The 12,379-nt window shown below is 36.1% G+C and overlaps 1 protein-coding gene across 1 annotated transcript in view; it reads right to left on the bottom strand.

The window, feature by feature from the left end:
* Positions 1-3,477: 3,477 nt before the first annotated feature.
* Col4a5 (collagen type IV alpha 5 chain) overlaps positions 3,478-12,379 on the bottom strand; it is a 217,094-nt gene continuing 208,192 nt past the window's right edge. The window contains 4 exon segments of the mRNA XM_047535914.1: positions 3,478-4,724; positions 5,830-6,002; positions 6,332-6,446; positions 12,060-12,237. Coding sequence (XP_047391870.1) covers positions 4,643-4,724; positions 5,830-6,002; positions 6,332-6,446; positions 12,060-12,237 — 548 coding nt within the window. The 3' untranslated portion in view covers positions 3,478-4,642.

Below are 12,379 nucleotides of genomic sequence, written 5' to 3'. Positions count from 1 at the left end.
CAACAGCTGCTACATCTGAAAGTGCTAGTCAATTTAAGAACACTCTTAAACCCACTTTCTAATTTTTTTTAGTTGTAGATGGACATAATACCTTTATTTTATTTATTCATTTTTATGTGGTGCTGAGGATCAAACCCAGTGCTTCACACGTGGTAGGCAAGCACTCTACCACTGAGCCATAACCATAGCCCCTTAATCCCTCTTTTAAACTCAGTAACCTCAAAGCCAGACTTATTTCCTGAGTATTGTTAAACTAAATAGGGTCCTATTTTGGCATAGAAATTTTTCTACTTTAACTTTTCTTGCCTCTGTAATCAGATAATCATTTACTATTTGGCCCATCTGGCTTGCTTCATCTGATTCACATCCAAAATTTCTGCTGAAAGGAACTAAATTTCTACATGTGAAATATCACCAGTGGAGGGTATAGTTAGCAAACTCATGTTGTTTCTGTGTTTTTATATATATTAAGTGTACATAAGATTTAATGAATTTTCCTGTTGCAACTAAAGAGACCCCAGAGTACTTTCTGTTTTATCTAAAATATATGATAGATACTCTCTGGATAGTCTCAGATTTATATCACTGGCCCTTACTTAAGCATTAATAGCACTGTACAGCTTGCAGACCAGAGAAATCAAATTCTAAGAGCTCATCTGGATTGAAGAGTCCGTGGAAGCTCACAAGGCAGGCACCAGGCTGGACACATCAGGTTTTCTTTACCTACAGAGGCTCATGCCAGACAGATAGGAATATCCCTGAGGTACAGCAAATTCATTACAAGTTCCTTGTATCCAATGGCTAAGTCCAAAGGGTCTCAGATGCCACAGTGGTGATAGGAAAAACACTAATCCTTACCTAGGAACCAAGATTTCCAAAACATGCAGTCTAGCACTTCTCAGAAGGCAGAAACCCCTGTATGTGAACCCTACAAATCACTATCACAATGGATCTGATTTTCTTGAAACAAGCATTTTCATGGCCAGAAGATGATTAGATTTCAGGAGAAGAATTTAATAACTTGTCCTGTGATTTTGGGAAAGTCATTTAACCATTCCAAGGCTCAACTTTTCATCTGTGAATTGGAGACTAATCCTTGCATTACTTGAATGCATCAGTTGTCTGAGGCTTAGCTGAAATGTGTAAAGAATGACATTTTAATGAAAACTATATAATTATAAGGTGTTACACTTATTGCTAGTGAAGCATTTGAGGTAGTCTTCTTTAGAGCCCAAGTAAAGGCCAAATTATTGTCAAGAGAAAGATACACAGATATGACATCTGAGTCAAAGACAGAATAGCATATTTCTTCTCCAGAGTATATGCTAAGGTGACCACATTGTTCTGGTTGACTTTGGATTGCTATCTCCCATGGTACCTTACAGCTAATTAGCATTCAATAAATGTTTGTTAATGTAGAACTTGGGAGACAGGCTGATCTGGATTTGATTCCTTCAATGTCTCAACTTATGAGTATTTCTACCATTCAAACCTTCAAAGCACACTGAATATATTAAAAAACCACTGCTCTTAAGATGGAAATGACATATGACTTACAAATATTATTCAGTTTATTTTGGAGCTGCCTAGGGATGAAGGTGTTTGTGTAGCGCAGCCTGAGAAAAGAGCTTCTCTGCCAAAGAAGCCAATTGAAGTGTTGGCCAAACAAAAGTGATTTCTCTTTGCTTCTGTGTTGAGATGCCTGGGAAGTGCTGCCAGAGCCAATTCCTAATCAGGCTTTTAGGAAGAGAATATTTGAGAGCCAAGCTGCCCTTTCATTTTGGATGCAGAAATGGGGAAACTGGGCCATCTTTTAGAATATTTATCACTGATTTTTATGAAGCTGAAAGAATTTCATGGAACTTAAAACGAGGAATCTGGAGGTACGACTTTAGATAAACCCACCTCCACCATCAACAATGAGCTCAAGGAATCATTACAAATGCTCATTTATTTTTATAGACAATAGTGCCCTCTTGCGTTAATTTCTGAATAAACTTTCGATGGCTTGGCATAACCAGTGAGTTTTCAATTAATGATGCTAATTGAGGCAAAGAACCTCATAGGCACTGCAAGAACCAGAAAGCATTTTTCAAATTTCATTGGATGGGAAAAAAACTATAAAATCAGTGTCTAATAGAACCTCCTTTGGAAACGATGAGTACAATACCAACATGGCATTAGCTTGCAGATCAAGTCAACAAGCTATAGAAGAAAAAGGAATGTATAAAAGCAATAGGCATGATATGTACAATTCCTCTGGTGGAAATAGTGCTACCAAGAGTTTTCTTTGAAATAGGAAGTATATACCAGGAGTAGAGGACCAATTCTTCCATATAGCTGTGGAACAATAGGATTTGGTCCCCATATAACATTGGAATCCAAAAAATATTTATTAACAGGTAAAACCACATTTGGCCAACATTCCTATTTGGTAATCAAACTAGGTGATTAAGCAGAACATCTCATTTACTGTTTGCCCATGTGGGAAAACCATTGACTACAGATGACTGGAAAACTTACCAAAGGCAACTAGTAGAACAGCTAGCTTAAGAATAATTTTGGAATCAACAGTGGCAAAGAAAGGTCAGCAACTTTAGGGTCCTGGAATGCATTGGGTCTATGTACTTCAAACCACCAAGGAGGTCTAGGGAATGTTAAAGGATTTAAGAAACACATGGACTAGCTGTATATTCAACAATTTAAAAGTCAGAAGGTTCTTTTTGAGCCAAGGTCTTCAACCAGCTATATATGTGAGGGAATGCTATAAACAGAAAAACCTCTAGAATTAGTATTTGCATCTCTAACTCAAGGGGCCATCTTGGAATGTACACCATGTTGAAAAATCCATGGGATGTAATAATGGCATTTTCAGTCAGAAAATTACACATCAGTGTTTTCATGCATGGGGCTATATAGGAAAAAAACTAAAATTTCAAATGGTTAGCCAAAATCAACAAAATTATGAATTACCATTGTTGAAATTCCCAAATTTTACCGCTATAGGCTCTAAGTTTTGATTTTTCAAGGGTTCATATTAGGATCTAAAATTCTTAGAATTGTTTTGATTGTTTTATACTTTAGCTGTAACATAAGATTGTGTTATAAAGGCTTTTAATGCCTTTTATTTTTAGCAAGTCTTCAACTATTTTAGAGAGCTACATGTGGTTCATTCTTAATCATTAGGAATATTAAGTCACTAATCTGCTTTAAACATTATTAATAAATTCTTCCAAAGAGAAACTAGTTCTGCTCCCTTTCTCAACAATACAATGTTAAGAAATTTATTGTCTCAAAAATACCTTCTAGTAGGTTGATTTCTTCATTGGTAAAAGTTTATATTACTATGTTTTCTATCATCTATCAGAATGATCAAAGTCTACAGAAGCCAACTGATTCCCTGAGAAAAGAATAATTGTTGATGTTCAGATGTGCTGTCTATCAGGAAATGAGCAGGTGTTCTTATACACAGGCTTAAGAGACACACAACAAACCATCCTTACAACATATATGTTTAATTAAACTGATATTGGTGAGTTAAAAAACATTCAGTGAGAAGATGACAGCTAGGGAAATAAGGTATCCTATGACTATTTATAATAAAATGTTTAAAATAAAAAAGAGTAAAAAACATCCATTGGCTTTTTGTAATTGAAGAGGGAAGATCAACCAAGTATTGCCTTCCCAGTTCTTGTAAATGTGAGACCACAGGAGAATAATTCTTATGTAAGAAGCACCAGGAAAAAAAAACAGTTAAGTTTCTGTGGTAAATTTTGTTTCTCAAAATTGTTGGGGAGTTTGCTCAGTAAGGGATGAACAGAAACAAGAAGTAAAAATCATTAAAACAGGGGGCATCTGGTCTTAAGAGTTTCTTGTCTTGGAGAGTAGAGCAAAAAAGAAACTACTCCATTGGACATTATAATTTAATATGTAACATGAAACTTTGAAATTCTTATTAAAGTGGCTAAAATGACCTATATTTTAAAAAAATCAAATAAGAACTTAGGGGACGAAAGTCAAAATAAATTTACTCTTAGTAGTAAAAATGTAAGAGGACAAATTCTCTCACATATAAAATCTTGCTGTCTGTACTCAAGGTATTCTTACATTTTCTGTAAGAACTGATTCATTCCAGGTCACATCTAAATGACTCAACATTTTGAGCAAAAAGGTTGTTTACACAATATACACATTCTTTACTTACAGAGCAATAAGCTTAACACTTTTATATTAAAAACCTGGGATACAGTAGGATTAGTAGCACCATAAAAAATAATTCTTCCCCCAAACTGCAGTCTTTTATTTTACTCAGTGTGATTCTTCTCTTAATTGAATTTTTAATGTGCTGTTTTAGTAACTGGGCAAAATATATAATCTTGATCTTGTAATCCGTGAAGAAGTCATTCTGGACCCCAAAAGTAAATTCACTTCCTTATTTCTTTCATAAAAAAAATAAGAGGCCTTAATATGGCACATTGCTGAGGTACATTTGAATCTTCATGGTCACTAGTCAGCATGCTCTCTTGGTCATATATAGTAGCACCATTGGTGACAGCAGTGGTAAAGTTGGGGAGAGTGAGACAATGCATCCTGGGAATTTCATATATAAGTCACATTTAAAAACAACAAATTCTTCAAAATGTTATGTCCTCTTCATGCACACTTGACATCGGCTAATACGTGTCCTCAAGTCTCCTGCTTTCAGTGTTTCTGACTGAGGTTTACTGGGAAATAAGGAAGAAGACAATTAGAATCGCCTTTTCTGACTTCAATGCTTTACCTTTCTGTTATTTCAATTCTGTTATTGATTCAAATCCACACCCAAATATTCTCTTTGTGTTAAGTGGCTCTACAGATTGACTCAGTGCTTTACTTCTGAGCAATATGACCTGGAAGTGACTCACATGGACCAAGAGTCACTACTGAATGAGGGTATTTTTGTGACTGATCTCCCCACCAATGTTATCTTTGTATATTTGTTTCTTCCTCTCTTTCTGATACCTTTTCTGGTATTTCTAGAATGAATGTGATCCAGGTAACTGATGATCAATATTTGATAAGGACCATAAGAAAAGTACAAAGTAATGATAACTCAAAAGAACCATCACATAAATCAATAAATGTAACCTGAAAACAAATTTCAGTAGATTGAAGTATCCTGAGATGCAAGTATTATGTGTGATCTTATGCATTCATCAAACACTTGGATGAGAGCCTTTAAAACATTCTGGGGCCAGGTACAGTGGCACATGCCTATAATCCCAGTGACTCAGGAAGCTGAGGCAGGAGGATCCCAAGTTTGAGACCAACCTCAGTAACTTAGTGATGCCTTAAGCAATTTAGCAAGACCCTATCTGAAAATAAAATAATAAAATGGGCTGGGGATGTGACTCAGTGGTTAAATGCCCCTGGGGTCAATAACTGGTACCGAAAAGCAAACTAAAAAGAAAGACAAAAACCAAAAAAAAAAAAAAAAAGCATTCTGGGAAAGGAGATCATTGGATTGAGTTAGAGAACACAGATCACAGCTTCAATTCCTGGGGTGGTCTCATTCTAGTAGATGAGCTGCTGATTTATTATTGAGCAGGTCACATAACATTTCCTTGTCTCTGTTTTGTTACTGAAGGAAGATTAGTGAGCCATCTCTAACCATATTCACCAATATTAGTCAGGTCTTTTTTTTTCTGAACTGAGTCATATAGATGAGGAAAACAAGCAAGAAAAAAGGACCCAGTTCAATAAATCCCCAACCACACATGAATTTTCTCTTTCTTCCCTATCATCTCTGAAGGAAGTTTTGGACCTGAACTAAAGTCATAAGTACCTTACCTGAACATGTCTGACACATCTACAGTTGCCAGCCAAAAGCTATAGGAGTTGGCATAGTAGTTACACGTTCCCCGCCCATGACATTCGATGAAGGGAGCTGAACGAAACTCTTCCAAACAGGATCCAGGGGAGGCCAGGGCTTGACCTGAGCCCTCTGCCCCTGCACTTGTATGCTAGAAAACACAAGGAAAATGTGCCACAATACCTGTGTACCATAACAACTTAGTGAATATCCAGTGATGTGTAACTAGCTTAGTTTCACAAATTCATGAGCAGAGGTAACAATAGTCTCCACATCAATGGTAGTTTACAGAATCAAATAGATAGTTTATGAAAATATGTTACAGAAAATGTGTGAGGGGGACACAGTGCTTGGACAGAAAGCTATCTGAGGTTCAAAATTCTTACTGTGCAAGTTATAGGAATTCCTCAAACTGGAGAGGAATAAACATATATTGGACAATGAGTTATGATGACAAAGGCAAGGAAGACTGTTTCCTACCATCATGAAGGAATAACCAATCCACAGAGAATCCCATCCTTGAGGACAATGTGGAATCTGGATGGTCTGACTATGAACTGCAATCACCACAGCTGGAGCTTCACATACTACACATCTGGTAAAGGAAAGGGACAGAGAAGTATGTGGTAAATAACAACACTGCTTCTTTGGAAGCCTTCCTGATAGGGAGGCCCATTAAAGTATCTTCAGGGCTCAGAAAAAGAGAAAGCAGCACTTTGAGAATTGTGTTTGTATAAGCACTATCTTCTAATAGACATAAAAATTATAAACTGAAACTGCAAACTTTTTTTGAGGAAACTAGGAACCACTGCTATAATATTTTCACTTATTTTTTTAATTTAATTTTTAAATTTTATTTGTTCTAATTAGTTGTACATGACAGTAGAATGCATTTATACATTTTGATAGATCATACATAAATAGAGTGTAATCTTTCATTGTTCTGATTATACATATTATAGGAATACATCTATCATTCTTTATCAAGTTGAAGCAGTTATTACTCCTGGTTCTCTGAGCATTTTTATCATGAATGGGTATTGAATCTTACTGTCTAATTCTTTTTTTTATTGTAAACAAATGGGATACATGTTGTTTCTCCCTTTGTACATGGAGTCAAGGCATACCATTTGTGTAATCATAAATTTACATAGGACAATGTTGTTTGATTCATTCTGTTATTTTTTCCCTTCCCCCCACCCCTCCCACCCCTCTTTTTCCTCTATACAGTCCTTCCTTCTTCCATTCTTGCCCCCCTCCCTAACCCTAACCCTAAACCTAACCCTAACCCTAACCCTAACCCCTAACACTAACCCCTCCCACCCTCCATTATGTGTCATCATCCGCTTATCAGCGAGATCATTCTTCCTTTGGTTTTTTGAGATGGGCTTATCTCACTTAGCATGACATTCTCCAATTTCATCCATTTGCCTGCAAATGCCATAATTTTATCATTCTTTATGGCTGAGTAATATTCCATTGTATATATATATACCACAGTTTCTTTATCCATTCATCAATTGAAGGGCATCCAGGTTGGTTCCACAGTCTGGCTATTGTGAATTGAGCAATATGAACATTGATGTGGCTGTATCTCTGTAGTATGCTGATTTGAAGTCCTTTGGGTATAGGCCAAGGAGTGGGATAACTGGTTCAAATGGTGGTTCCATTCCAAGCTTTCTGAGGAATCTCCATACTGCTTTCCAGAGTGGCTGCACTAATTTGCAGCCCCACCAGCAATGTATGAGTGTACCTTTTTCCCCACGTCCTCGCCAACACCTATTGTTGCTTGTGTTCTTGATAACTGCCATTCTAATTGAGGTCAGATGGAATCTTAGGGTAGTTTTGATTTGCATTTCTCCTATTACTAGAGATGTTGAACACTTTTTCATATATCTGTTGATTGCTTGTACATCTTCTTCTGTGAAGTGTCTGTTCATTTCCTTAGCCCATTTGTTGACTGGATTATTTGTATTTTTGGTGTAGAGTTTTTTGAGTTCTTTATATATTCTGGAAATTAGTGCTCTATCTGAAGTATGAGTGGCAAAGATTTTCTCCCACTCTGTAGGCTCTCTCTTCACATTACTGATAGTTTTCTTTGCTGAGAGAAAGTTTTTTAGTTTGATTCTATCCCAGTTGTTGATTCTTGCTTTTATATCTTGTGCTATGGGAGTCCTGTTAAGGAAGTCTGATCCTAGGTTGACATGTTGAAGATTTGGACCTACTTTTTCTTCTATAAGATGAAGGGTCTCTGGTCTGATTCCAAGGTCCTTGGTTCATTTTGAGTTGAGTTTTGTGCAGGGTGAGAGATAGGGTTTTAATTTCATTCTGTTGCATATGGATTTCCAGTTTTCCCAGCACCATTTGTTGAAGAGGCTATCTTTTCTCCATTGCATATTTTTGGCCCCTTTGTCTAATATGAGAAAATTGTATTTATTTGGGTTTGTGTCCATGTCCTCTATTCTGTACCATTGATCTACCTATCTATTTTGGTACCAATACCATGCCGTTTTTGTTACTATTGCTTTGTAGTAGAGTTGAAGATCTGGTATTGCGATACCCCCTGCTTTGCTCTTTCTGCTAAGGATTGCTTTAGCTATTCTGGGTTTCTTATTCTTCCAGATGAATTTCATAATTGCTTGCTCTATTTCTGTAAGGTACGTCATTGGGATTTTAATTGGAATTGCATTCACTCTGTATAGCACTTTTGGTAGTATGGCCATTTTGACAATATTAATTCTTCCTATCCAAGAACATGGGAGATCTTTCCATCTTCTAAGATTTTCTTTAATTTCTTTCTTTTGTGTTCTATAGTTCTCATTGTAGAGGTCTTTCACCTCTTTTGTGAGATTTATTCCCAAGTATTTTATTTTTTTCGAGGCTATTGTGAATGGGGTAGTTTCCCTAACTTCTCTTTCTGAAGATTCATCACTTATGTATAAAAATGCATTGGATTTATGAGCATTGATCTTGTAACCTGCTACTTTACTGAATTCACTTATGACTTCTAAAAGTTTTCTGGTGGAATTTCCGGGTTCCTCTAAATATATAATCATGTCATCAGCGAACAGGGATAGTTTGAGTTCTTCTTTTCCTATTCGTATCCCTTTAATTTCTTTGGTTTGTCTAATTGCTCTGGCTAGAGTCTCAAGGACGATGTTGAATAGAAGTGGTGAAAGAGGGCATCCTTGCCTTGTTCCAGTTTTTAGGGGGAATGCTTTCAGTTTTTCACCATTTAGAATGATATTGGCCATGGGCTTAGCGTAGATGGCCTTTACAATGTTAAGGAATGTTCCCACTACCCCTATTTTTTCTAGTGTTTTGAGCATGAAGGGGTGCTGTATTTTATCAAATGCTTTTTCTGCATCTATCGAAATGATCATGTGATTCTTAACTTTAAGTCTGTTGATATGGTGAATGACATTTATTGATTTCCGGATGTTGAACCAACCTTGCATCCCTGGGATAAAACCCACTTGATCGTGGTGCACTATCTTTTTAATATATTTTTGTATGCGATTTGCTAAAATTTTGTTGAGAATATTTGCGTCGATGTTCATTAAGGATACTGGTCTGAAATTTTCTTTCCTCGATGTGTCTCTGTCTGGTTTAGGTATCAGGGTGATATCGGCTTCATAGAATGAGTTTGGGAGGGTTTCCTCCTCTTCTATTTCATGGAATACTTTGAGGAGTATTGGAATGAGCTCTTCTTTAAAGGTTTTGTAGAAGTCGGCTGAGAACCCATCTGGTCCCGACTTTTCTTTGTTGGTAGGCTTTTGATGACCTCTTCTATTTCATTGCTTGAAATTGATTTATTTAATTTTTGTATGTCCTCCTGGTTTAGTTTAGGTAATTCATATATCTCTAAAAACTTGTTGATGTCTTCGAGGTTTTCTGTTTTGTTGGAGTATAGATTTTCAAAATAGCTTCTAATTATGTTTTGTATTTCACTCATGTCTGTAGTGATATTTCCTTGTTCATTCCGAATTTTAGTAATTTGAGTTTTCTCTCTCTTTCTCTTTGTTAGTGTGGCTAAGAGTTTATCAATTTTGTTTATTTTTTCAAAGAACCAACTCTTTATTTTGTTAATTTTTTGATTGTTTCTTTTGTTTCAATTTCGTTGATTTCAGCTCTGATTTTAACTATTTCCTGTCTTCTACTACTTTTGGTGTTGGTCAGCTCTTCTTTTTCTAGGGCTTTGAGCTGTAGTGTTAAGTCATTTGTTTGTTGATTTTTACTTCTTTTGTTGAATGCACTCCATGAAATAAATCTTCCTCTAAGTACTGCTTTCATAGTGTCCCAGAGATTTTGATATGATGTATCTTTGTTCTCGTTTACGTCTAAGAATTTTTTTATTTCCCTCCTGATGTCTTCTGTTATCCATTCATCATATAATAGTGTATTATTTAATCTCCAGGTATTGGAGAAGTTTCTGTTTTTTATTCTGTCATTGATTTCTAATTTCAATCCATTATGATCTGACAGAATACAAGGTAGTATCTCTATCTTCTTGTATTTGCTAACAGTAGCTTTGTGGCATAAAATATGGTCTATTTTAGAGATGGATCCATGTGCTGCTGAGAAGAAAGTGTATTTTCACTTTATATTCTGCCCTAATTGTTTTGTATTCAAACTCCTATAGTCAATGTCATATGTGCTCTAAGAGTCTGATTTAGTATATTGCATATACTACTTGCTATCAAAGTGCTCCAGGAGAGAGCAGACATTTAGTGATGCTACAGCTGTGGTAAGGACCATGTTTGGTAAGCTGGATGAGACACAAGCAGATGTTTGCTTAACCTCTGCTCATTAGTCTTAGTCCAAAGGACACTTATTAACCATTTGGCCATATCCACATAAGTACAGCATATCCATAATTGTGGGCAGGTTCCCAGGCACTTGGAAATGTGGCCAAAAATTCAAAATCAAGTAAAACTGCAAGACAGTAAATACAACTGAGTCTACCCGATTGTTAATAAGGGGACCTCTCCAAGTATGACTAAGCCAAACTTAGCCCAGTTTGCCTACATGTTACATTTAGAGGTCTTTACTCCTCAAAGTTGAGATTGACAAAACTATTGGTCACATATGCAAGCACACACACATTCTCTAAGGATTTAGGCAAATATATTTAAAAGGACATTTTGAATTTAATAATAAGGTTGAATGAGGTTTAATCTTTATGTTCACTGTTACAAGAAGTATACTCCAGTGATTCATCCTTTACAGTTATTAGAACCCTAGATCATGATGAGAATAAAAGTGCCAATATCCAACATTCCTGGGAGATTGAGTTAAATAGGGTTCCAAGGCTACAAAACCCCAGGAAATCCCTATTAAAAGTACCATTCTCCCCTTAGTTACTCATAGGCCAAATCTTAGCTGTCACTTTCTCCTTCCCACAGCTAATCAACTGTCAAATCCTTTCTATCCTAATGATGTGATACATGTTCCCCACTGGAAGATCTAATGCATTCACATCAGGACTACGGCAATACCATCCAATCTAACTGATCTCTCTACCTCATGACTATGCCTTCAGTAATACATGTTGTAAACTGATGACTCTTTAATCTTCCCTGAGGTATAGCTCAATAATTTGGGAGTCTCCTCATAATATACCAACTAAATTCTACACTACGATTTGGTCCTGAAAGTATTCTACCATCTGGGCCCATGCTAACTTTCTAATCATTTCTATACATGCAACTGTTAAATACTATGTCCTAGCCACATTAATCTATTACTCATTCTCATTTTCTCTGCCTACTTATATCTTTTCCTTTTATAATGGCCTGTTCCTCAAATTCTTTCAATCCATCATCGACAGACCAATTTAAATACATTTCTTCCATACAGCATGTATTTCTCCAGTTGGAATTAAATCCATTCCCCCATGCTTTTAATGTTTCTACTTGATCTATCATAGCACTTAGCTCAAGACTGTCATATATCAGATTAGTTTAAGTATATTTACTAATGACTAGACTGTAGTTTTTTTTTATATTACATTATGTATATCATAGGACCTGGTGAAAAGCAGATCCCCAATAAGTACAGATCAAACTAAATACCAAATTGAATATTAAAAAGCAGCATTGTTTATTTAACTGGGAGTAATATCATAAGATAATTGGTTGTAGACTAATTTCTGACTAGCTAAACTAACTGGGGATTGGTAAAATCAAAAGCTAAACCAGTGCCTCACCGACTAATGAATGGCTGGATGTTCTGGCCCTTCAGGGGTTCCATGCTCATTGGCATGGGCTCTGGGGTGGAAAGCCAGTAAGAGTAGTCATTTCTTGAAGCAAAGTTGCAGACATTATTGATGTTGCAGAACATGAAAGGCATGGTACTAAAGCGACGAAGGCAGCTACCAGCTGTCCCTAGGAAGAATTGGAAAGAGAAAGATGCATTATGATGATTCTTTAGTTTCTTCTAAAATAATAACAAACAACCTTCAAAAAGAAAGACAGCATTTCTTAGATAATACATGCACTTTATTTCTTAAATTCTAATATTGATTCA

This window comes from Sciurus carolinensis, chromosome X (assembly GCF_902686445.1).
Source record: "Sciurus carolinensis chromosome X, mSciCar1.2, whole genome shotgun sequence".
Classification (NCBI taxonomy): Eukaryota; Metazoa; Chordata; class Mammalia; order Rodentia; family Sciuridae; genus Sciurus; species Sciurus carolinensis.
This window is presented reverse-complemented; position numbering and strand designations above follow the sequence as displayed.